The sequence below is a fragment of the Ranitomeya imitator genome, chromosome 9 (assembly GCF_032444005.1).
Source record: "Ranitomeya imitator isolate aRanImi1 chromosome 9, aRanImi1.pri, whole genome shotgun sequence".
NCBI lineage: Eukaryota > Metazoa > Chordata > Amphibia > Anura > Dendrobatidae > Ranitomeya > Ranitomeya imitator.
In genome coordinates, this window is record NC_091290.1 from 32,846,807 (window position 1) to 32,873,141 (window position 26,335).

At 45.4% G+C, this 26,335-nt stretch overlaps 2 protein-coding genes and 1 non-coding gene across 3 annotated transcripts in view; all 3 read right to left on the reverse strand.

Annotated features, from left to right (window-relative positions):
• The window catches only part of BBS1 (Bardet-Biedl syndrome 1), a 33,557-nt gene extending 31,881 nt beyond the window's left edge, over window positions 1–1,676 (reverse strand). The window contains exon 1 of the mRNA XM_069740025.1: window positions 1,571–1,676. Within this exon, the coding sequence (XP_069596126.1) occupies window positions 1,571–1,602 (32 nt within the window). The 5' untranslated portion in view covers window positions 1,603–1,676. The remainder of the gene's footprint in view (window positions 1–1,570) is intronic.
• Window positions 1,677–5,242: 3,566 nt separating this feature from the next.
• TRNAL-CAA (transfer RNA leucine (anticodon CAA)) lies at window positions 5,243–5,350 on the reverse strand. Its single transcript has 2 exons — window positions 5,313–5,350; window positions 5,243–5,288 (listed from the first exon to the last, which is right to left on the reverse strand). It is a non-coding gene; the product is annotated as a tRNA-Leu (tRNA).
• A 1,141-nt stretch (window positions 5,351–6,491) lies between these two features.
• DPP3 (dipeptidyl peptidase 3) lies at window positions 6,492–25,283 on the reverse strand. The gene is made up of 18 exons (XM_069740137.1): window positions 25,194–25,283; window positions 22,303–22,594; window positions 20,641–20,730; window positions 20,432–20,569; window positions 19,619–19,693; window positions 19,444–19,537; window positions 19,222–19,355; window positions 18,008–18,138; window positions 17,872–17,930; window positions 16,698–16,892; window positions 14,790–14,902; window positions 13,785–13,877; window positions 13,624–13,686; window positions 13,045–13,169; window positions 11,477–11,597; window positions 10,752–10,931; window positions 10,439–10,598; window positions 6,492–6,893 (listed from the first exon to the last, which is right to left on the reverse strand). Exons 2-18 carry the CDS (start codon window positions 22,573–22,575, stop codon window positions 6,736–6,738), a joined length of 2,202 nt encoding a protein of 733 aa, XP_069596238.1. The 5' UTR covers window positions 22,576–22,594; window positions 25,194–25,283; the 3' UTR covers window positions 6,492–6,735.
• Between the last annotated feature and the right edge of the window lie 1,052 nt (window positions 25,284–26,335).

Consider the following 26,335-nt stretch of genomic DNA (forward strand, 5'->3'; position numbering starts at 1 on the left):
TACAAAGACAGCTGCCAATCACTGGTGTGGGCGGGGTTATATGGAGCTCAGTACTCAGAAGTGGTAGATCTGCAGATAATACAGTGACTGCTATCAAAACTGTAGCAAGCAGATCAATAAGTGACACATCACTGGAATCAAGGTCTCTGCCCCTGTATCATGCTGCTCTCAGATGGGGGAAGCAAAAATCTGAAAAAAAAAAACACTATAATGGTTTCTGCTTCTAGTGATCATCTCAGCCTTACAATGTCTGGAGCTCAGAAGCTGATGCCGGCTGTGTCAGCACCTTTCTTCAACAGCAATTGGAGTACGTTGTGTAACCATTTAGATGCCACTAGTGGTATTTAAATGGTTGGCTGCCAGTGTGCAGGAGCCAACGTGTGCGTGCCCAGGAGCCCGACGTCAGCGTGCCCAGGAGCCCGACGTCAGCGTGCCCAGGAGCCCGATGCGAGCGTGCCCAGGAGCCCAACGTGAAGGAGCCCAACGTCAGTGTGCCCAACGTCAGTGTGCCTAGGAGCCCAACGCGAGCGCGCCCAGGAGCCCAAAGTCAGCGTGCCCAGGAGCCCAACGCGAACGCGCCCAGGAGCCCAAAGTCAGCGTGCCCAGGAGCCCAAAGCGAACGCGCCCAGGAGCCCAAAGTCAGCGTGCCCAGGAGCCCAAAGTCAGCGTGCCCAACGTCAACGTGCCCAGGAGCCCAACGTCAACGTGCCCAGGAGCCCAACGTCAGCGTGCCCAGGAGCCCGATGCGAGCGTGCCCAGGAGCCCAACGTGAAGGAGCCCAACGTCAGTGTGCCCAACGTCAGTGTGCCTAGGAGCCCAACGCGAACGCGCCCAGGAGCCCAAAGTCAGCGTGCCCAGGAGCCCAACGCGAACGCGCCCAGGAGCCCAAAGTCAGCGTGCCCAGGAGCCCAACGCGAACGCGCCCAGGAGCCCAAAGTCAGCGTGCCCAGGAGCCCAAAGTCAGCGTGCCCAACGTCAACGTGCCCAGGAGCCCAACGTCAACGTGCCCAGGAGCCCAACGTCAGCGTGCCCAGGAGCCCAACGTCAGCGTGCCCAGGAGCCCAACGTCAGCGTGCCCAGGAGCCCAACGTCAGCGTGCCCAGGGTCAGCATGCCCTCCCCCCATGTAACATGACTGCAGGGTGCCAATTGGCAGAAGGTCCCCATCACTGCATGTTGGTCCCATCATGAAGGCCACCAGCTTGGTGCAGAGAAAAGAAAAAACCCTCATCAGCAACACTGCTGGAAAACTAAAAACTGAAAATTGTATCAGAAACCATTTTTTTTTTTTTAAACTTCAGAATTTTTGTTTTTCACTACTTAAAAAGAAAACTATCCATGTTTGGTATCGCTGTAATCGTACCGATCTGGAGAATCACAAGAGCGCCTCATTTCTACAATACAATGAACACAGTAGAAACAGAAAAAAAAACAGAATGGTGGTGGTCAGAAAACCGGGCGCTCTGCCCGATAAGTGGGGGGCGGGCAGAGCCGCAGGCCTCCTCCCCCGGACGGGTCCCCTTCCTACGTGACAGTATCGGGTGCCGCCATGACGCGCGGAGATGTCTCACCCCTCACGGCCGCTGTCCGCTGAGGACGACATGGCGCCCGCGCTCCCTCCTCACAGCGCTCCGCTCACCCTTCAGGCCGCTTTACTGTTGCCACGGCAACTGGCACGTATAACCCTATGTCCCCGCCCACTGCATACTTTGTACGATTATCAAGTCTTTTTTTTTTACTTTTTTTTTTTCATTCTTGAAACTTTATTGCTACAGAAGTTTTTACAAACAAAACCTCACCTATGGATCAAAATGCGTGAATATCGCATTTATTGTGTGCCAGGCGAGTGTTCTGTTCCTAGGCAACCGCTCTGTGCCCATCCAAAGCGAGCAGCCGAGCCCTGCCACAGAGTCCTGTCCCATGAGGGTCACTGAGCACTCCCATGCTACCTGACCTGTTGATAGGTGATCATTTGCTAACTGGGTACAAACCATTTAAAGGAATGTTCCATTTTTATTTATCCCAATGTGTAAAAATAACAAAATCAGCTGCCGCAGCTGGATGGAAAATCCCTTGAAGGGGTTGTTCCCTTTCACCGAATGTCACCGGCTGCGGGTTACTGTAATGAAAGAAACCGTGACATACCGTACTCACCTTCCCCGAGGCCACCGGCGAGTCTCCGCTGCTGCTTGTAGTCTGACAAAAAAAACACAAAATCATTTTTTTTCTTTTTTTAAAGAAAATCCTTGAGCCATAATCTGGCGTAGAAGTGTCCGTGTATGTGCTCGTGCGCACCGCTACGACAGGTGTAATTTCAGACTTTTTTCGCACTTCTATACCTTTAGATACGCTGTACGGTACATGGCGCTGCTGCTGTTCTCTGACAATCCCGTCCCGCTCCTGAATAGTCATTTTGCTATATACCCCTATAAACCATAGCATTAAAGATCCCTCCGTTCTAGAGAAAATTGCTAAATTGCTCATTTTTACAAGCACTTTTCCATCTTTTTGCACATTAGACGGAACCGGTCACCAGTTTTTCAGTGTCTGAACAATTACCACCACATTCATCAGCGGCTGTGTTGCATTCCGCACACTTGTATATTTTTGCCTGACTCCCCCTGTATACCCCCCAAAATACCTTTTGAGTTGTTCCCGTGCTGTATGTAAATCCGGACGGTCCAGGGGGCGTCAGTCCCTCCCCTCTGGCTTTCTCACCATCCTCTGGCTTTGATTGATATGGATGACGCGCCCTGCATCTTCCAGATAGCCCAACGGAATCTCGCACCTTGACTGGAGCGTCACTAGCTCGCGCAGGCACGTTTTTATCTGCCTTAATGGGGGCAGAACCTATAACATAACAGCGCGTGCCCGCAGTAGGGCAGACAAAACTGTGCCTGCGCGAGCTGGTGATGCTCCAGTGAAGGTGCAAGATTTCGTTGGGACCCATAGAAGCGCATTTGCACGAAACGGCCGTCGTCCATTGAGCTCCACATGGGACTCTCCTTCCTTGGATGTTTTAAGCTACTTAATAAAGTGAATTTTGTGGGATGGTGCGTGCCACCATTATTCTTCTTTTTGCACCGACAGCATACACTATAACTGTGCATGCCCGCAGTAGGGCAGACAAAACTGTGCCTGCGCGAGCTGGTGATGCTCCAGTGAAGGCGCGAGATTTCGTTGGGACCCGTAGAAGCGCATTTGCACGAAACGGCCGTCGTCCATTGAGTTCCACATGGGACTCTCCTTCCTTGGATGTTTTAAGCTACTTCAATAAAGTGAATTTTATGGGAAGGGGAGTGCCACCATTATTCTTCTTTTTGCACCGACAGCATACAATTGTGCATGCCCGCAGTAGGGCAGACAAAACTGTGCCTGCGCGAGCTGGCGATGCTCCAGTGAAGACGCGAGATTTCATTGGGACCCGTAGAAGCGCATTTGCACGAAACGGCCGTCGTCCATTGAGCTCCACACGGGACTCTCCTTCCTTGGATGTTTTAAGCTACTTCAATAAAGTGAATTTTATGGGAAGGGGAGTGCCACCATTATTCTTGTTTTTGCACCGACGCATACAACTGTGCATGCCCGCAGTAGGGCAGACAAAACTGTGCCTGCGCGAGCTGGCGATGCTCCAGAGAAGACGCGAGATTTCGTTGGGACCCGTAGAAGCGCATTTGCACGAAACGGCCGTCGTCCATTGAGCTCCACACGGGACTCTCCTTCCTTGGATGTTTTAAGCTACTTCAATAAAGTGAATTTTATGGGAAGGGGAGTGCCACCATTATTCTTGTTTTTGCACCGACGCATACAACTGTGCATGCCCGCAGTAGGGCAGACAAAACTGTGCCTGCGCAAGCTGGCGATGCTCCAGAGAAGACGCGAGATTTCGTTGGGACCCGTAGAAGCGCATTTGCACGAAACGGCCGTCGTCCATTGAGCTCCACACGGGACTCTCCTTCCTTGGATGTTTTAAGCTACTTCAATAAGGTGAATTTTATGGGATGGTGAGTGCCACCATTGTTCTTCTTTTTGCACCGACAGCATACAATATAACTGTGCATGCCCGCAGTAGGGCAGACAAAACTGTGCCTGCGCGAGCTGGCGATGCTCCAGTGAAGGTGCGAGATTTCGTTGGGTTATCCGGATAATGCAGGACGCGTCATCCACATTAAAGCTGGAGGACGGCGAAGAGCAGCAGAGAGTAGTGTCAGACTCCGCAGCTGTGGCGTCCATCAGACCAGGCCATCCGGATTTATGTACAGCACCTAAGAATATTTTGTGGGGAATCAGGAGATAATATACACATTTGTGGAATGCAGCACAGACACTGATAAAGGTAGTGGTCTTTGTTCAGACACAAAAAAAAAACCTGGTGACAGGTTCCCTTTAACAGGATGAGGGGAAAAAACCCTTTAATTAGGTACTGGTTACTGATGAGGTCACACCCTGACAGTATGACGCCATATACAATCTTTACCCTGGACGTCGTATGTAGACAAGCGGCAGGAGGTTGTCAAGGATAGACACGGCAACCATAATGCAGCCAAGATACAGTCGACGCACCAATGTGCGATTTTCTAATTGTTGATGATTGTTAATGGCCGTGTAGTTTTGCAAGTAAATAATCAGCCTCAGTTGTACAAAGCCTGAGACCGCTGCAGTCATTCATTGGCTGCAGAGGTCACTTTGGGTCTACAGGCCGGGTCTGGTCAGAGACTTCATAGATCCTGAAAATGTATTTTTTAGGTTTTTGTGTTACATGTACTTTTTTTCTTTTTAACTATTCTACTGCAGAAACCAACTATTCAGATAAGGATCGCAACGCAATGCTTGGACTGGCCGGCTGCTCTCCCGACCCCAGTGACACAGTGTACTTCTATGCCGCTGTCACGCTCTGTTCGGGGGAGCTTACGGCCAAGTCTGAGCATTGCGTTGCGATCCTCGTCCAAGGCCGGCAGGGACCGCTGCAGCATAGGGCCGGCGGAGCGGGTGAAAAATATTTAATTTTTTAAATACCATTTTATATTTTCCAGGGTAATCTTTTTAAGATTCTGACCAATCCCTTTAACAGCCAGTGAAAAGCAAACCAGCACTATAACTACACTATGATATGCCAAACTATTACAACATGGCTTATAGTTATACCAAGAGGATAAAAATATTAAAAAAGGAGGTAAATGTTCATGTTCATTATACACGCTTTTAAAATTTTAAATAATTTAAAGGGAAAAAAAAAAATGATGTGTCAGAAGTGGGATTTGAACCCACGCCTCCATTCGGAGACCAGAACACCCTCACAGAGGAAGATACGATCTTGAGTCTGGCGCCTTAGACCGCTCGGCCATCCTGACACCTGATCCTACAGGTGGGATCTTCTTGTTATGTGCCGAGGAAGATTTATAATTGTGGTTAAAGGGAAACTGAACAGGAAACCACAGGAATCTGGCACTGATTTCGCAATTGCAGCCGTGTTTGGATTACTCTGACGCTACGCAGCAGTTTAGAGAAAATATACTTTGAAAATCGGACCGAGAAAAGAGTTTCTCTGCTGACTAGTCCATAGAAGATCCCCGCTGGTTTCTCCTTGCATCGCTCCCCTAGAGTTACAGGTCACACAGCTAGGAAGAGACCTGACAATCGAGTATCGTGTGTGCTCGAATGACATGTCACTGAAGCCCCCGCGATACCAGAGCACCCTAGGCAAACTCGAGTAACGAGCACTTGGGCTCATCACTACTGTTCTCCCAATACAGGTCCCCATGATTTAAGTAAATAGATCTGCGGTACCCCGTTTTCACTGGACAACCCCTATAAGGATACACCCCCCAAAAAAAGCTAAAGTAACCAATCAGAAGTGAGAAAAAAAAAATCTGTAAAAAACCCAAGAGGTCAAATCATTCCTTTTCCAAAAATAAAACAGAACAATCAAATTAAGCATCAATACATCTGTAAAAGTCCAATCTTAGAAAGAAAGAGGGAGAGAAAAGAGAGATTGAAAAAGTGAGAGAGAGAGAGAGAGAGAGAGAGAGAGAGAGAGAGAGAGAGAGAGAGAGAGAGAGAGAGAGAGAGAGAGAGAGAGAGAGAGAGAGAGAGAGAGAGAGAGAGAGAGAGAGAGAGAGAGAAGAGAGAGAGAGAAAAGGAAAACGAAATAGAGAGAACGAGTGGAAAAAAGGTAAAAAGAAAAAGAGAGAAAGAAAGAGAAAAAGAAATATAGAGACAGAGAAAGAGAGAAAAAGAAAGAAAGTAAAACAAAGAAAGACAGAAAGAAAAAAAAAAAGAGAGAGGGAGAGAGAAAAAAAAAAAGTTTTGGCTCTTGGGAAAAGGGTAAAAAAATGCATAAAAAGGAGAATTGGTTGTGACGTAAAAGGGTTAAAGGATCCACAGGTCACCATCATAGATCTTGTTGAGTCCAGGCCTCCATAATATCAGGCAGAAGGTTTTTAATGATATGGCCGATCACTGTATAATAGAATACACACGACACACACCGAATTTTATAAAATCAGGTTGAATTTATTTTTCCTTCTCCGGGTTCACTCCTAATCTTTGAGGGCGGCTCCATTGATATATTAGTGGCCCTGGGCTCTGTGCTGCCTAGGACGTAGATCATAATCCTCTTCATGGCGCCAGCCCATCCAGGCTGCACACTGCCCCCCGTCCATGCTGTGAATGTGCCGAGCGCCGCAGACCCTTCCACAGCACAGTCCTGCAGGACGTCGCCTGCTGTTCTCACAGTTCATCTGCTGCACTGTTTATCCCAGAAGGAGGCGTCTGCACAGCTCAGCTCCAGCATGTCCTTCTCCAGTTCCTCTTCATCATTGTAGAATCTCTGCAGGACGGACAGTATCAGCCCGGAAGGACTGCTATCATAGCGCAAAACCTCCACATCATCCCCTGCAAGAAGAGGGGAAACAAACACATTCTTACAGAATCTAGGACAACTTTATTAGAGACTGGAGACTTGACATTAACCCCTTCATGACCATGGGATTTTTCATTTTTCCGTGTTCATTTTTCACTCCCCTCCTTCCGAGAGCCATAACTTTTTTATTTTTCCATCAATTTGGCCATGTGAGGGCTTATTTTTTGCGGGTCGAGTTGTACTTTTGAACAACATGATTGGTTTTAGCATGTCGTGTACTAGAAAACGGGAAAAAAAATTCCAAGTGCGGTGAAATTGCAAAAAAAAGTGCAATCCCACACTTGTTTTTTGTTTGGCTTTTTTGCTAGGTTCACTAAATGCTAAAACTGACTTGACATTATGATTCTCCAGGTCAGTACCAGTTCATAGACACCTAACATGACTAGGTTATTTTTTATCTAAGTGGTGAAAAAAAATTCCACACTTTGCTAAAAAAAAATTGCGCCATTTTCCGATACTTGTAGCGTCTCCATTTTTCGTGATCTGGGGTCGGTTTGGAGGCTTATTTTTTGCGTGCCGAGATGACGTTTTTAATGATAGCATTTCGGTGCAGATACGTTCTTTTGATCGCCCGTTATTGCATTATAATGCAATGTCGCGGCGACCAAAAAAACGTAATTCTGGTGTTTCGAGTTTTTTTCCCGCTACGCTATTTAGCGATCAGGTTAATGCTTTTTTTAATTGGTAGATCGGGCGATTCTGAGCGCGGCGATACCAAATATGTGTAGATTTGATATTTTTTTTATTGATTTATTTTGATTGGGGCGAAAGGGGGGTGATTTAAACTTTTATATTTTTTTTATTTTTTTAACATTTTTTTCAACTTTTTTTTTTTTACTTTTGCCATGCTTCAATAGCCTCCATGGGAGGCTAGAAGCAGGCACAACTCGATCGCCTCTGCTACATAGCAACGATCTGCTGATCGCTGCTATGTAGCAGAAATGGAGGTGTGCTGTGAGCGCCGACCACAGGGTGGCGCTCACAGCCACCGGCGATCAGTAACCATAGAGGTCTCAAGGACCTCTATGGTTACAATGGAGACGCATCGCCGACCCCCGATCATGTGACGGGGGTCGGCGATGACGTCATTTACGGCCGCCCGGCCGGAAGCGGTAATTAAATGCCGCTGTCTGCGTTTGACAGCGGCATTTAACTAGTTAAGAGGTGCGGGCAGATCGCGATTCTGCCCGCGCCTATTACGGGCACGTGTCAGCTGTTCAAAACAGCTGACATGTCCCGGCTTTGGTGCGGGCTCACCGCGGAGCCCTGCATCAAAGCAGGGGATCTGACCTTGGACGTACTATTCTGTCCAAGGTCATATAGGGGTTAAAAGCAAATGTGTAAAAAAAAAAGAAAAAGAAAAGAAAAGGATCTATTGTTTAAATCATTTTTTTTTGCATTGCATGTATTTTTTTTCCATTATTTTTACAATATTTTTTCATATCAAAATCTTTAGAAAAAATAATATATATTATATAACGATCCTACAATTTTCACTCTGACCACTGAGGAAATTTTGCACTCATACATCTTGTCCTTTCAGGAAGTGTTTTCAGCAGGCTCCTTATCAGCAGAGGAAAGATTACAATGCCAGATAACCACGCGATACACAACTGATAAAACAGGATGTACCAAATCGACAATTGCAATTCTTCTAATTTTTAAGAACGATTGTGAAATCGAAGAAAAAAAAATTATTAGAGAGAGAGAGGGAGAGGGAGAGAGCAAAAGTTTGGACACACCTTCTAATTAAAAGATTTTTCTGTATTTTCATGACTATGTAAATTGTACATTCACACTGAAGGCATCAAAACTATGAATTAACACATGTGGAATTATATACTTAACAAAAAAGTGTGAAACAACTGAAATTATGTCTTATATTCTAGGTTCTTCAAAGTAGCCACCTTTTGCTTTGATGACTGCTTTGCACACTCTTGGCATTCTCTTGATGAACTTCAAGAGGTAGTCACTGGGAATGGTCTTCCAACAATCTTGAAGGAGTTCCCAGAGATGCTTAGCACTTGTTGGCCCTTTTGCCTTCACTCTGCGGTCCAGTTCACCCCAAACCATCTCGATTGGGTTCAGGTCTGGTGACTGTGGAGGCCAGGTCATCTGACGTAGCACCCCATCACTTTCCTTCTTGGTCAAATAGCCCTTACACAGCCTGGAGGTGTGGTTGGGGTCATTGTCCTGTTGAAAAATAAATGATGGTCCAACTAAACGCAAACCGGATGGAATAGCATGCAGCTGCAAGATGCTGTGGTAGCCATGCTGGTTAAGTATGCCTTCAATTTTGAATAAATCCCCAACAGTGTCACCAGCAAAGCACCCCCACACCATCACACCTCCTCCTCCATGCTTCACGGTGGGAACCAGGCATGTAGAGTCCATCCGTTCACCTTTTCTGCGTCGCACAAAGACACGGTGGTTGGAACCAAAGATCTCAAATTTGGACTCATCAGACCAAAGCACAGATTTCCACTGGTCTAATGTCCATTCCTTGTGTTCTTTAGCCCAAACAAGTCTCTTCTGCTTGTTGCCTGTCCTTAGCAGTGGTTTCCTAGCAGCTATTTTACCATGAAGGCCTGCTGCACAAAATCTCCTCTTAACAGTTGTTGTAGAGATGTGTCTGCTGCTAGAACTCTGTGTGGCATTGACCTGGTCTCTAATCTGAGCTGCTGTTAACCTGCAATTTCTGAGGCTGGTGACTCGGATAAACATCCTCAGAAGCAGAGGTGACTCTTGGTCTTCCTTTCCTGGGCCGGTCCTCATGTGAGCCAGTTTCTTTGTAGCACTTGATGGTTCTTGCCACTGCACTTGGGGACACTTTCAAAGTTTGCCCAATTTTTTGGACTGACTGACCTTCATTTCTTAAAGTAATGATGGGCACTCGTTTTTCTTTACTTATCTGCTTTTTTCTTGCCATAATACAAATTCTAACAGTGTATTCAGTAGGACTATCAGCTGTGTATCCACCAGACTTCTGCACAACACAACTGATGGTCCCAACCCCATTTATAATGCAAGAAATCCCACTTATTAAACCTGACAGGGCACACCTGTGACGTGAAAACCATTCCCGGTGACTACCTCTTGAAGCTCATCAAGAGAATGCCAAGAGTGTGCAAAGCAGTCATCAAAGCAAAAGGTGGCTACTTTGAAGAACCTAGAATATAAGACATAATTTCAGTTGTTTCACACTTTTTTGTTAAGTATATAATTCCACATGTGTTAATTCATAGTTTTGATGCTTCAGTGTGAATGTACAATTTTCATAGTCATGAAAATATAGAAAAATCTTAAAATGAGAAAGTGTGTCCAAACTTCTGGTCTAAAAACACTGCAAAACTTTTGGCCACGACACATGTACATAACTTGTTTTCCAATTCTGGTAAACACCCAAGCTATAGAGTCAACAATATGCAAGTGCCTCTTTTCTCTTTTATAGAGGGTGAGATATCCACGCAAAGGTGAATACAGACTTTGCTAGATCTAAATGTGTCGCTGTGCTCACCTGTAATCCGAGTGTTGATCTGTACAAACAATTTACGCTCCTCCTTTCTCAGTATTACGATGTCTCGCAGGGTGAGAAACTTGTGTTCTTCTTCTGTAACTTTAGAGTATCCATCATACATGTCCCGGGCCCGGTCTACATCTGCCGTAGATTTATAGACCTGAGAAGAAAAGAACGGGGATAAGCAACAAAGGAGAAAAAAACAAAACCCAAAGGAATAAAGAAATAGAGAAGAAGCCACGTCATGACCAGACAGTATGGAGAAAAGGAGACCCAGATCCACTGCGAACCATTTACTTCTGCGGATACAGACCTGCAATTTCTGCAGGAATCGCTGGATGGCCGGTCGGCCCACGCTCATGATCTTGCTCCTGTCTAGTGATACTTGTGCATCAGGACGGCCGTCAGATCCAGTTTTCTGTGCGACGGTGACAAAATTCTCCCCGGCTTCCAGGAGCACACGGAGAATGACAAAGCGAGCTTGCATATGAGCCTGGGGATGAAAACCAGAGATTCAATCATAAGAAATAAAAAAAGAGAGCAGAATCACGATGAAAGCAGGTGGACCACGTAAGGCAATGAGGCCTGGCCGACACCGGTGGAATTTGTCTTACGTCAGAACTACAACGATGTTGTACACCAAGCCTTAAAGGGGGTTGTCAACCTTTGGAGGGACATTTTTCTTTTACTATAATGCACGTAATTGTGGCTAGATATCTTTTTTTTGCAATTAGTTTTAATTAAAAATGTTGCACAGTTTGTCTTCTGTATCCTTTGTGTTGCTGGCTGCAAAATGAGTTAACTGAGGATCTGTCAGTCAGCCCACTTTGAAGGTCTGACAGGGACTGTCTAACTCCTCTCAGATGACTTATGACCACAGACCATATCAAACGTAAAAAGCAGAGAAAGAAAGAGACTGTAAAAGCCAAGTGGTGCAAAACTTCTTCCATAATACAATGGTACAAATGATTTTTAGCCCCAAATGCATGCATTTAAGTAAGTAAAGAAGGACAACCCCTTTAAAGGTAAGAAACACACCTGTCTCCATTTGCCAGTCTCTGGTGTATAGTACTCCAGTCCCAACAATCCAGCCCGGACCATGTTCAGCCAATTCACATACAAAACATCTTGTGCTTCCTGAGATTCATGGCCAAAAATCCTGTGGTAAGAAGAAGTAATTGAAATATGGTCAGATTAGGCAGATGCCGGACTGACAGCTTTTTATTTGCTGGGGTTTATTTTATCATGCACAAGGCCTAGGATCAGAATCATCAATAAAGCTCTAAGGCTTCAAGCTTTAATAGTTAACTACTTGTGGAGAACCTAATGAAGTTTACGTCGTGGCAGAGTCAGCAGCTACATAGAGATCGTGCAGCTGCGGGAGCCGGCCGGACTCCACACAGAAGTCAGAGATGGTTCATTACAGTGTCTGCCTTTCTGATCTCTGTAGATACAAAGCAGAAGGCAGCAATTATGTGACTGCTGGGAAGAAGCAGGGGCTACACCCAGATCAGCTCTGTAGGTAGGAGGATGGATTTGCCCTGTAACTTGGGATAACATATCAGATGTAGTTAAAGGAGAAATCAGCAATAAGAAAAATGTTGAAATGCCCCTCATAAGTCCTTTAAAGACCCTGAAAGGGGTGGGGTGGGGGCACAAAGAATGGAAAGAATGCCAAAGCAAAACGGAAAGAAAAGCAAAGCAAAAGGGAAAAGAAAAATCAAAACAAATGGGAAAGGAAAGCAAAAGGGAAAAGAAAGCAAAGCAAAAGGGAAAGAAAAGCAAAGATAAAAGGGAAAGACAAGCAAAGATAAAAAGCAAAGAAAAAGGAAAAGAAAATCAAGACAAAGGGTGAAGGAAAGCAAAAGGGAAAGGAAAGCAAAGCAAAAGGGAAAGCAAAGCAAAAAGGAAAGCAAAGCGAAAGGGAAAGGAAAGCAAAGCAAAGTGAAAGGAAAGCAAGAGAAAAAGGAAAGGGAAAGGAGAGCAAAGTAAAAGGGAAAGGAAAAGAAACAAAGCGAAAGCAAAGAGAAAGGTAAAGAGAAGATAGGAAAGCAAAGTGAAAATGTAAGTAAAGTAAAGCAAAAGGGAAAGGAAAGCAAAGCAAAGAGAAAGTGAAATGATAGGAAAGTGAAAGGGAAGCAAGGGAAAAAGGAAAGGGAAAGGAGAGCAAAGCAAAAGGGAAAGGAAAGAAACAAAGCAAAAGCAAAGAGAAAGGGAAAGAGAAAGCAGATAGGAAAGCAAAGTGAAAATGAAAGTAAAGTAAAGCAAAAGGGAAAGGAAAGCAAAACGAAAGAGAAATCAAAAAGAGGGAAAGAAAAGCAAATGGAGAGGGAAAAAAAGAAAGAAAAGCAAAAGGGAAAGAAAAGCAAAGAAAAAAGTAAAGACAAAGAGAAAGGAAAGATGAAGGAGAAAGAAGAATAGCAGAGAAAGGAAAGAAAGGTGAAAAGGAAAGAAAAAAAAGAATGTATGATAACAAAAAAGCAAAAAATTTTAAAAAGTCACCGCCAATCTGAATCAGTTTCTAGCACCTTCCCCATGGAGGTGGGGGATAAAAACCCACACTTGACTGATCACAACATTTAGAATGTCTCGATGATGCTTCTTACCGTAACACCTCCTCACTGACGCATAGATAGAGCCCGACACACTCCGCTCGGCACTCCTCGTAGGAAGAGGCGATGGTGGAGAATTTACTGTCCCAAGTTTCTCCAGGCTTATACCAGCTTCTCACCTGGCAGTAACAATACACACCAAGTGAACTTGTGAACAAAAGTACAAATACAAAAACTATAGGCCGCCCCTGATAACCAATGAAAACCATTAGATCACCCATACACATTAGCATAAGGTCAGCTGCCACTTTCTTCATTTTTCACCAAATGGGTAACATGGTATACTATTTTTTCTGTGAAAGCGACGGACTCCTTTACAGTTGGAGTCTGTCTGTCTGGCCTGGCACCGTTTCTGCCCGTGATGTGATGGGCCCTTTCCTTTAAAGAGTTTTGTTATTCTGTTCCCAGTTTACACTCCCTTCAAAAATAACGTTAAGAGGACAGGATCCTACTTATTGAAAGTCAACACCCAATCTTTTCGTTCCGGCTGGAGATAGGCCGCCATCAAAGGCTTGGCAGCGGCTTACTTCACTCTACCTTTTCGGGCACACGGCTAACCAATGCGTTACTTACTTGCTCCCCAGTCTCCGGGTTGATAATATTTTCTTTGTCAAAATTGAATGTTCCTTTCTCATCCTGGAAAACATGAAGAAAGACCAGTCCAATAACAAGTAACACGTTGTTCATATGTTGTAACTGGACAGCATTGCACATAACGAGGAAATATAGGTTACCTGGACGAAAAGCTTTCCACTGCCGTGTCCCAATAACTCGTGTAGGCCGACCTGAACTTCAAAAGATGGGCCCCGACACTTTATAAAGACGTCCTAAAGGATGGGAACAGCTGCTATAACGGTCGTGTTCATGGATGCACAAAAGGCGTCGTATATTGTTCAAATTCATTTTAGGTTTTGGGGCAATGATTTTTACTTTTTTATTATAATATTTATGTTAAAAAAATATATAAAACTATTACAGAAGTGATTCCTTAAATTAAACTTGGAAAAAAATAAAATTTGATATCCGAGCGCACAGGCCGCTTCATCAAGCAAGTTACCAAATGAATGTCCAAGAGAAGAGCGCGACATGTAAGGTGCTCCACTAAGATACGAGAACTGGATCATTAAGAAACTGAAGTATCACAGCTCAGGTTCTTGTTTCAGATGGAAAGGTCAGAGATCTGGAGTCAAGTGGATTCTGATCACGGGTCACAAATCCAAGTAAACACAAAAAGTGTTTAGTTCCAACCTCTTATATATAATTCCAATGTTTTATTTAGACAATTCTAAAAATTTCTGGGCACCTGAAGGAAAAGAAAAAATCAACACAGAGGAGAGAAAAGCAACAAGTTTCGATAGCAGATAGCTCCGATTAACACCGAAACCCTCTTTGTAGATTTTTTTTGGCCTTTGAGACCCATGGATTTTTTTTTTATAATTGTTTAAATAAAACATTGGAATTTTATCCACCCCAAAGTTTCATCATCCTGTGGACTTAAAATTACCTTTACCAGCCCATGTACAACGTCTTGGTGTAATAACGTCTTATTCATTTGTTACCTTGCTGGACAATGAGGCCTCTGTTCTCGAAAAGCTAGGATGCGAGTGTGAATGAACACGTACAATATTACAATATACCGAATACAGGACCGCTGCTTATGCAGCATCAGCACAGTCTGCGGCACTTCTCAGGTATTCATTACAGCAGTCATAAGTCCCTGTATACGGTATATACTGTACCTTGTCTTCTTCGGATAGGAAGGTCAGCTTATCGCGCTCCGTCGCATAACCGACCGATAAAACATTCCCCAATGAAACATTCTTAAATCCAACGCTCTGTCTGATGTCATCATCTGCGAAAATACAGACACAGAGAGCATTTTATATCCCCTAGAATTAAAGGTCAATGTACTATTTTTTCCAAAAATAACCCAGTGATACACAAGTAGATCAGTTTAGGTCCTCCAGTCTATTCCTCCAGTGAAGTCGGACATACAGCAGGCGAAATAAGTATTGAACACATCAACCAATATATTTCTAAAGGTGCTACTGAGATAAAATTCTCACCAGACGTCAGTAACAACCCATCCAATCCACACAGTCAAAGAAATCGAACCACAGGTGTCCATAAATTCTTTGCAAACAGAACGATCATTAATAAGACGGCTCTGTGAACAAAGCATTCTCGGCAGCACGTGTTCTGTTTACACAGGAGGATGTGCTGTCGATGATGATCGTTAAGCTGGTTTAGTAAGCATCGCAGCAGATATTTGGAAACAAGAATTCCTTAGAAAGCACTTTCCATGATCATCAGCCCATGTAAACGGACCTCAAGCTGGTTTTATATGTTCACTGCACTTGGATTTTAATACTTGTCCCCCCACTCCAAACCTGACCTAACTGTCTCATATACGTCCAGTTGGAACAGGTATTATAATCCAAGAATTGTCCATGTTTCATGGTCGTGTGAGAAATTTTCATGTACACTTGCGCGCCTACATTCTCACTTTGCAAGATATGCACTATTTTTATAGAAACGGTGACAAACTCCACTAAATCCCATTCATTAAAGGGGATATCTGGGACTTTACAAAAAAACAAAACATTTATCTAAGCACTAATAGGCAGGTAATTACAGCTTACTTGCCTGTTGTGCACGGCGCCATTCTTCCCCGGTACAGAGCAATCACAGACCGCTCCTGTCGTGGATTCAGCTGCTTCTAATGACGTAACGTCTACAGAGCGCAAGCTTCTTTTCCAGTCCACTCTGTCGACAGGGTGGGATTTCTGAGCTCATCCTGATTGACAGCTTTATTCCCGCTGCCTAACTGGGGGAGCCGACTGTCAATCAAAATGACTTGGAAGTGCCGCCCTGTGAAGACACCAGAGGCAGCGAAATCCCCGGCAGGAGTGGTCTGTTACCGCTCTGTGACGGGGAGGAGAGGCGCCGTGAACAACAGGAAGGCAAGTTGCAATTACCTGCCTGTTAATGCTTAGATACATTTTGTTTTTTTGTAAAGTCTCGGATATACCTTTTAAGAATGTTGCTCAGGTGAAGTCAATAAGTATACAATTCAGCAGATTCCTGCATAAACAAGAGTGTATGGATTGTTTAAATATTAAAGGGGTTGTCCAGGCTTGGGATGAAAGTCTGAATCATGGCAGCATGTGGCGCAAGCTATGAGGATTCTCCGATATTGCTGATGAGCGCAGGTATGCAATTTGTAGATTTCCAGTTACGTTCAGACTAGACGTGGGCGTTTTCTCTCAGTGCACTTCTATAGGGAGAGAGGACGAGCACGTCTAGTTGGCATGTGGCCACAGGTATGCTTCTGCACACAGGGCAGGACAGGGCTGCACCGTAACGGTTCAACACCTGGCCGGTTTCATTCTCAGGTCCTACTATCTCATGATTTTACACAACTATGCACCAACTGCATGTAGTTCTGAATCAGATTGAAGCATATTATGGGCCCAAATCTGGTCTTGTGACCTAAACTAACAGCCTTAGAGCCATATGTGAGAGTAACAGTAAGGATCAAGAGACCCGCAATGAAAGGTTAAATATAACCAGCACGCGTCTTATTCAGCAGGTATCAATAACCCAAAATCACATACTAATAGGCAAGTAACCCGGTGTAACCTTACAGTTTGGGATGTTGATGCCAGCAGGGATGCCACTGCCACTAAATGTAACTACATCCAATGAGGTGAAGTCAGGCCGGAGGAAAGTGTCCTTCTCATACGTAGACGGCCATGGAAGCGATGCAACTAGCCGTTCTGCTGCAGAGACTAGCTGAGCAAAGCGAGCACTCACTAGCTTGTTAACCACAGCCACAAAGCCTGAAAAACAAAACAGAACAGCTAGTTACAAGACAATAAAGCAAGATGGTCGTAATGAATAAAGTTTGAAAAAAACCACGAAAATGCCATTATTCTCTTCTGCTCTCCTGTCACGAACCCCTAGAAGACCTGGAGTTAGACAGTCAAGTCGGGTAATGAATCACAGGTCTTCTTTAGAGATGGTGTGATTCATGTCCTGTTTTAAATGGATTTGGTTTCCTTTGGTGCTGAGAGGGTTAAGGACTCTTTCCATGCTAGCTGAGACCATACAGCCTTGTTGTTGTTAGCTGCAACTGCTTATCATTTACTCCATCTATATATCCTGGCTCTGGACAGTTAGTCCCTGCTGGTGAAAGATTTGTCTTTCTGTGCAGAGTGCTAATGCTAACTGGTTGGAGCGGAGTTGCAGTAGTAGTGATATGAAGTTCATGTGTGTTTATCTCCTATTCCCTTTTCCCCATTTAGTCTATTCCTCCCTGTCCCTATTCTCTTCCCTACTGCTGGTTAGTGCTTTTGCATGATAGAGGTTTTCTGTTATCCCTGTTTTGTCTTTGTGTCTTGTTTACCTTACTTTTCTGTCCCATGCCTCATGGTGTGAGCATAGTAAGGTCGGAGACTGGGGCCTCTCTACCATCAAGAGTACCCCGGGATGTGGATAGTTAGGGTCCCATTTCCATGGACAGTTTGGGGCCCCTCTCCCTTACCGAAGACCGTCACAGTGTGACACCTTCTTATAATACATTGCCTCCGTTGCTCCGTTCAGCTACTTCTGGCCACAATGGGTGACGCTCACTAATTTCTGCTTTGAATGGAGCAGCAGAGCACATGCAATTGTAATGTCCCCCATACCAGTCTGTTACCCCCCATTCACTAGATAGGAGATAATTTGTTTAAACCCAAATATTCCTTTAAAAGTGAAAACAAAATTATATAAAATTCCTAAAAAGTGGTTCCAATTTTATAATTCTCTGGATCTCACCTTCAAATTCTCCACGGGAACCAAAAGGGTCTCTATAACTTTCAATGAATCCAATGTAGCTGTAATGAAAGGTCGACTGTTAAACATGTGCTCCTCGTATATTCTTACTCTCCCCACCTCCCTCGTCTTTTCCGACCTCTCCACTATTGGTCCTTTGTCCTGCACCCAGTATTTGGAGCCCTCTTTATGAGCTTGGATGGACCCTTCCTGAAAGCTGCGTCCATACTCCTCCAGCATTTTCCTTTGGTTTTCATTGGAAGCGTAGACCTATAATAATGGAGGAAAATAAAAGTATGGTCACAAAGGAGATTTATTTCAGAAGCCAGGAGCAGCAGGGTGGTGACCACTAAAGGAGCGCATGTGTAGAGAGCAATTCAGAGGCAATTTTCACTTGTTTCTTTCTCAAACCGTCCTTTAAAAGTGTTTTCTGATGAAAACAAAGTGATCACCTATATACAGGATAAGTGATAATTTATTGATTAGTAGAGGCAGACCTTTGGCACTCGCACTCTGTGCATTCCCTATGGGGGCACCCCATGCATTCCATATAGGGGCACCCCATGCATTCCCTATAGAACTGGTCAGCTCTTTCCAGCAACTCCTTAGGGAATGGACCAGCAGTGCACATGCATTCCTTGGGGGGGCACTCAACGCATTCCCTATGGGGGGCACTCAACGCATTCCCTATGGGTCTACTCAGCTCTTTCCAGCATCTCCTTAGGGAATGGACCAGCAGTTGATCATGTGCACTGCCTCTCCATTCTCACCAGGACAATAGATCCCTGAATAGCTCCCTGTTCTGCCGATCTGTATTGATTCCAGAGGTTGGATCCCACCAATCAGTAAGTTATCATCTCTCCTGTAGATAGGTGATAACTTGTTTTCATTAGACAACCCCTATAATTGCAGAAAATTCCTTTAATGATTGCTGGGGGGGTCCAGTTTCTGAGATCACCGATCCTGAGAACCAAGAGGTCACTGCCCTGAAGCACCTGCCCCATTTTCCATTGCACTAAGGCACTCCTGGCTATGAGGATACTGCAATGGACAGCACTGCATTACGTGGGCTGGAAAAATGTCCTTCTGAAGAGGAAAAGCTGAAGATCGTGCATCCTAATTTTAAAGGCTCATGGAGGGGTACTAAAGGTTGGACCCCAGTAACCATTTACCGAGGTCATTCTGGCCACATACTATCACTTACTGAGATGCAAATACCCGCTTTAACTCTTCTGAATTATCCACAAAACCAAGCTTGTGATAAAATACACATTATATATTTTCCTTTAAGTGCAGGCTATAAGGTACATAGACCCTGGAGTCCGAAGCAGCGTTCTGTAGAGAAGGACATACCTTGGCTTTCTCCAGGTTTTCCCTCACCCTGAGTAGTAAGGGAGAGTAATCCCCCCTTGTGACTTGTATTTCGTGGCCTTCAAACTCAAATTGTCCCAAGAGCTTTGACAGATCAGACGATACATCCTCAGATCCTACAGAGATGAAAGGAAGGCCTATAAATAAAGGCAATGTCAGGTGTAGACGTCACTTTCCTGCTCACCACCCCTTTTAATCGCTCACCTTCTTTGCTGACCGATGCCAGACGAACTTCATACTTGGTTCTGCCACCGTCGTCCTCAGTTTTGAATAGTCGCGTGTTGTAGGCACTAAGGCTCTACGACAAGAGGAGAATCAGCGGACCTGACAGGCATGGAATCCCAGGAGATGAGTGAGCAGAACAACGTGATGCATTTACCTTTGAGTCGAGGAACTTCTGAATCAGTTCGGCATCTTCCAATGTGCAATTTGCAGAAAAATAAGTGCTAATCCCCTACGAGAACATAAGTATAAAAAAATTATATAAATAGTGATGTTTTAGCAAAGAAGCGCCAACAATCTGAAACAGTCATAGAATTAGTATTTTCAGATTTATAATCCAAAAAAAGAGTGCACTGAAAGGGGACGTCCGGAACTTAATGGGGTATTCCCATCTCCAAGATCCTATCCCAATAAGTAGTAGGTGTCATAATAATAATATTAGCAAATACTTCCAATTACAAATATAGTATAGTTTTGTTTTTTATCTCTTTCCTCATGTGCAGGCATTGCAGGACCTCAAGTATAAAGGGTTACGACCAAGTGGTCGTAACCATGGATACATAAGGTCCTGCAATGCCTGCACATGAGGAAAGTGAGACTGTCAGTACAGAATGACTGTTCAAACCAAGCTCAGGTGCTATGTGCACCCTTGGAATGGCCAGGCATTAAAGTACACCTTCCCATCTGCTTATTTTCCCTTTATCTCCACCCTCCCTACTTTGAATGACAGCTCTGGTTTTATAGATGAAGAGTAAGGAAAGAAATGGAAATCAAGTCGGTGGGAAGGTGTATGTAAATGTATAGCCAATGGGTACACTGAGCGCTAGTGCTTGGTTTGAACAGTCATTCTGTGCTCCTTTTCATACGTACGCAATGCTTTGTTACATTGCGCCGTTCCTAAATGACTCCTCCTGGAAATGTTAGCCTGAATAACGTTACCCTTACTCATGTCTCAGATCCGGCCACTTACATGGTCCCCTAGGCCCAGCTGTTTCTCCTGCGGCTCCAGTGAGTACATGCCGCCTTCCACCATCTTCCACAGGGCTTCCATCCCTTCTGGATCTTTAGTGAAGGCCTCACTTGCGCGCAGCAGCTTCTCCAGCTTCTCCTGCACAGAGAACAGTCAGCAATGACAACATCTATACAAAAACTTTCTCTTCACCACTGGAAAGACCTTACCTTAGGAACATTAGGAACAAACTTTGTATCTCCAAAGGATTTGTAGTTTCCCATATTGGCAAAAAATCCAGCAGTGTAAACTAGGAGGGCCTGCAAGAATAAGAGGGGATACAGGATGTCCATGCGTCCTTACCATCACCGCACCGTAGACCCCACAGCTCGCGTCACTACAGGGCACGGTGCTATACATCATTTGTACATAGTGTGCAGATCTGCACTGGATAGAGAGACTGCACAATATGATATATTCTGTCATGAGACTCCGGCAATTATTTGCTCAGGTTGTGAAAACATGAATGATCAATTCGCAGTCGTAGATGTCATCTTCACCATTACAATCTCCAGCGAAGGGAAGGAACGTCTACAACTCAAATTTATGGAACTCCCTCTTCTTTTGCCATTAAAGGCGTTATCTGGGACTGTTTAATTTTTTAACCAAGGGCCTGAGAACTAACATGCAGGTAGTTGCTTCCAATCTGCCTGCCTGTTGTGCCCGACACCAATCTCTACCAACTCAGAGTGGTCACAGACCGCTCCTGCCGGCGATTCAGCGGATTTTGTTGACGAAACTTTGACAGAGCAGCGGTTTCTTTTCCGCTCTGCTCTGTTGACGGGGTGTGACTGCGGACGTCATGCTGATTGACAGCCAGATCTCCACTGCCTAACTGCGGGGAGCCGGCTGTCAATCAGCATGATGGCAGTCACGCCCAGTTGCTACCCATCTGCCTGCCTGTTGTGCCCGACACCAATCTCTACCATCTCATAGTGGTCACAGACCGCTCCTGCCGGCGATTCAGCGGATTTTGTTGACGAAACTTTGACAGAGCAGCGGCTTCTTTTCCGCTCTGCTCTGTTTACGGGGTGTGACTGCTGACGTCATGCTGATTGACAGCCAGATCTCCACTGCCTAACTGCGGGGAGCCGGCTGTCAATCAGCATGACGATGGCAGTCACGCCCAGTCGATAGAGCAGACCGGAAGAACAGCTGGTCTGTTGATGTGTAGCAGCTGACTTGCCGGTGACCTCTCTGTACCGGCTGGTAGTTGCCACTCTTAGCAGCTACACACCTGTTAATTTTTAAGTCCATAGTAAAAATTAAAATTGTCCTTGACAAAATGTATCCCCTATCCACAGGTTAAGTATAAAATGTATGATTGGTGTGAGTTCCACTGCTGGGACAAGAATGGTGGTCACATGATCACGTGTGGAGAAGTGGTCCGCACATCTAGTCTATGGGACCTCTGCTCACACATGCACAGAACCGCTGGATTCACATGGATCCCAGTAGTCAGACCCTCACCGATCCTGTGGTTAGATAATTGTTTGTGGGACAACACCTTCTAACAGGATATAGGTGCTTAAACCGTGCTTTTACTCACACCGTACCCCCAAGGTAGAGAGTCCATTGACTATTCTGGCTCTGCTCACTTCCATGGAGGTAAATGGAGTAAGTAACGCCACGTCTGCAGATATCTGTTGGGCCATGTGTTCGATCGGCACATATCAATCTCATGAGTTAGTACTTGTAAGGGCAGGTGCATGGGAACAGCCGCTCGTGACCATTCAGATACCTGTATAAGTGACAATACCTGCCCCACTCGCCTCCCGATACAGAAGGGAGTGGAGCCGGAATCCCCCTTTAATAAGTTTACACACACATACCTGGTAGTCCTCATCGGTCATCCCCTGGGCCTGGGCCACTCCATGCAGCACAGAGGGCTCCTGCGCCCGGAAGAGCCTGTTAAGCAGAATGTATATGGCTGGAGATTCAGGCGAGGTCTGGAAGAGAACGATCAGTCCTCCGTAAAATGATGCTCGAGACAAATAATGGGTGTAAAGCTTCTCCTCCGCCGATAGAAGTGAAAAGGCCTCTTCACAATCAAGTAAAGCAACGGGAAGGTCATTGGGGAGGACGTACTGAGACGTGGCGGCCATGATTCCAACAACGGTGTCCCTGAAAGATACAAAGAGGAGATTTGTCTTATTCCAACCACAGCCGGCGAGAAGACAGCGGAGCGATGACCGGTGGCCATTGTCCTTTAGGCCATTCTCTATGCTAGAGAGACTAGAAAAGGGACCCAACACTCTGCATTAATGTTGATTCTATGGAACTTGTTTCACAATTAAAGGGGGTTTCCAGGGCATAAGATATTTATGACCCATGCGCATTTAGGAAATCTCCAGTGATAAATATCCGTAGCGTAGGATTGACCAAGACTGGATGACTCATGAGTAATAGACATAAGGGACATCACACTAGGGCAGTCCCACAACGCCTCCCTGTATACAGCAGAAGGTTTATAAGCAGGACCTATATACCGGTGCCTCACATTCACCATATACTGCTTTGGTTGATCGTGACCAGGAAAATGCCATTATCCAGACTATGTGGGGTCTCCAGCACCGCCGTGGTCGGCTACGACGCCTGGCCCTTCTGATAACTTTATGTCACAGAAGTAAATTGATGTCATCAAGGGTCAACAGAACGTGACGGATTAATGCTCCTCGAACCTCAGACAGGAGGAATTAGTGACAGGCTCCATTATTACTGCCATGTGCAATGATCACGGCTGCAAAGCACTGGGGAATATGGAGGTGCTATAGACGGAAATTGTATGTTTTACTCTAAAAATTTAATATTGCCCTCCATCCTCTACTAATGCTACCTATCCTGGGCTCTTTGCGGTAATAATGCCCAACGTCCCGTGCCCCTTTCGGTAAGAATGTTTCCAATCCTGGGTCCCCTCCTGGTATATTGTCCCCCAAGCTTGGCAACCTTCCTAATATGTCCCCATCCTGCAACCCTTCCTGTATAAAATCCCCCATTCTGGGCCACTCCCTGGTATAAAGTTCTCCATCCAAAGCCCCTTCCTGGTATAATATCCCTCATCCCAGGCCCCTTCCTGCATAATATCCCCCATCCTAGGCCCCTTCCTGGCATAATATCCCCCATCCTAGGCCCCTTCCTGGCATAATATCCCTCATCCTAGGCCCCTTCCTGGCATAATATCCCTCATCCTAGGCCCCTTCCTGGCATAATATCCCTCATCCTAGGTCCCTTCCTGGCATAATATCCCTCATCCTAGGCCCCTTCCTGCATAATATCCCCCATCCTAGGCCCCTTCCTGGCATAATATCCCCCATCCTAGGCCCCTTCCTGGCATAATATCCCTCATCCTAGGCCCCTTACTGGCATAATATCCCTCATCCTAGGCCCCTTCCTGGCATAATATCCCTCATCCTAGGCCCCTTCCTGGCATAATATCCCTCATCCCAGGCCCCTTCCTGCATAATATCCCCCATCCTAGGCCCCTTCCTGGCATAATATCCCCCATCCTAGGCCCCTTCCTGGCATAATATCCCTCATCCTAGGCCCCTTCCTGGCATAATATCCCTCATCCCAGGCCCCTTCCTGCATAATATCCCCCATCCTAGGCCCCTTCCTGGCATAATATCCCCCATCCTAGGCCCCTTCCTGGCATAATATCCAGCAAAACGAGGCAGAGCTTCTTACCTGCCAAGGCCTCTAAACAAATGCACTATCAGGATGCAGTGGACCCATGTGGTTAAGATGGAGACAGCACAGGTGCAGCATAACCGATGAGGCAGCCACTCTCAACCTACCAAACTAATGGAGGGGGTGGCTGCTTGGCACATTGCTGCACATAAAAGACTTGTATGTGGCGCTGTTCACACAATGGAGATGCACAGCATCCAGGCAGGCCTAGTAGTGACACCCTTCTATTAGATCAGGCGGGCTGACCAGCGCTATCCAAATGCACCCCATGTGCACAGACACCACAGTTTACAAGACAAAAATGGGCCCAACTGCATCCCGAAAAAAAGTGCAAAAAACACAAAAAAATATAAAAAAAAATTTTGTGAGGTATTAGTTTATACTTTGGCCAAAATACGCAAGCTCGTAACCCGCGACAAGGGTCCTCACGCTTACGAGTCCTAATTCTAAACAGCAAGAGCACAAGAAGAGATCTCTGAATCCTTAGACAGGGAACAGCAATGGACCAGGGGAGGGTGAGTTTTTTTTTTTTTTAAACAAACTGCAGCCTGGAACAGGACTTTTCCAAAACCCCTTTAAGGCGATCATCCTTCTCAATCAATCCCAATCAATCTTCTCAATCAATCCCTCATCTCTTCGGCTGCATGGAAAGCAGTGTAATGCCTCATGTGCCCTGTGGGGGCGCTGCAGGGAAACTAAACATTTGCAGCCAGATTGTGCCACAAATCACTGCAGGACAAATAGGTGGATTGTGCTAATTGGCTGGAACCCTCGCCTCCTGTAGCACTATTAATTAGTTAATTATACAGGGGCGTGTCTAAGTTTTTGGTACAAGTCTCCCTTAAAGGGGTTGTCGGCGTGCAGCATATGTGAATGCCAGACTGGTGAGGCACCATTGTGCACACACAGCTCAGCCCCGTCCACACATTACGTCATTCTCATTCATACGCTCCTCAGACACCGTCTTTTTGGCTGAGCTCGTGATGACGTCACGCCACGGACACACTGCCATTGTGGAGTCACACGCTCCGCTCACCTGCTGCGGCTCCAAGGAACAGAGGGGCAAGAAAAAGCCACTTCCGGGATACAGCACGCGTCGCCTCAATACCCCGCCCACAAAGCGCTCGAACCAATCAACAGCGCAGATACAGCAGAAGAGGGCGTGACTGAACGGCATAAAGCGGAGACGACATTCTGCGCTCAACCAATGAGGGCTACACATTTAAAAGATTGACAGCTACTTCGACCTATGAGAGATAAGAAAGGATTGACGCCGGTCTCGATTAACCAATCATAACTGTTTAGACAATGAAATGGGTTTGTGGTGGATGCTATTTACTGGCCATAGGTGTAATAATGGCTGCCGCCATTGCGTCCAGGACTCCATTAAAAGCTATGAGAATTCCAGTAATCGGCATGTTCTGCTTGTTTTTCTCCTTTCCTGCAGCTCTTATAGGCTATTGCCAGCTATAAACCCCTTTTACGTCTTAAAACTGGTTTTAAAGGGGTATTCCTATCTTGAGAACGGGGCCCTGTCTCGTGGCCTTGTGGCTGGAGAGATGCCTGTACCTGTTCCATTCACTTCTATGGGAGCTGAGGAAAAATATGCCGCATTGTCGAACGTCCTAGAGGAGCGAGCTTTATACTGTATATAGCCATTTATGGCTGATTTCTTGTATACAGAACACCCCTTTAAATTTAAAACATGTAGGCAAAGGCAAAACCGTGTCTTCAAGTTGCAGGGTGACGTGGCAGATGATTGTCGATGAGGTCGCAACCCACGACCACTAAAAAAAAAAGTAAACCGTTGGCGTTTATGGTTTGGGAGCAGAGTGTTTTTTAAAGGCGGTCAGAAACTATTAGTTTTGTTGAGGAAACTTTGGGGAGTTTTCACAGGAGTTTTTTGTTTCGTGAAGTGTATTTTTCTAAGCTTTTTTTTAATTTTTGCAGTCTTCTAATATTACGATGCCTAGATGGGAGCGTTTTCCATCAGCAGCCGCTTCATTGAAGTGACATGAACGCTCTTTCCTCCTACCGGAAATGTTCAAACCTTAATGATTGAACATATGAACCTTAGAAATTAATAGGAAGAGTGTTGAAAGCATTTTATATGTTATTTTCAGGCCTTTGCACATAGACTTAAGTCGTAGGTTGGACCGCTTGTAGGTTTAATTTCGT

Coding starts and splice junctions, on each gene's coding strand:
- DPP3 (XM_069740137.1), bottom strand. CDS start 22,575: ATGGCCGCCACGTCTCAGTACGTCCTCCCCAATGACCTTCCCGTTGCT. Junction 19,356..19,443: donor GGCATCGGTCAGCAAAGAAG/GTGAGCGATTAA, acceptor TCATCTCTGTAG/GATCTGAGGATGTATCGTCT. Junction 13,170..13,623: donor ACCCGGAGACTGGGGAGCAA/GTAAGTAACGCA, acceptor TGTTACTGCCAG/GTGAGAAGCTGGTATAAGCC.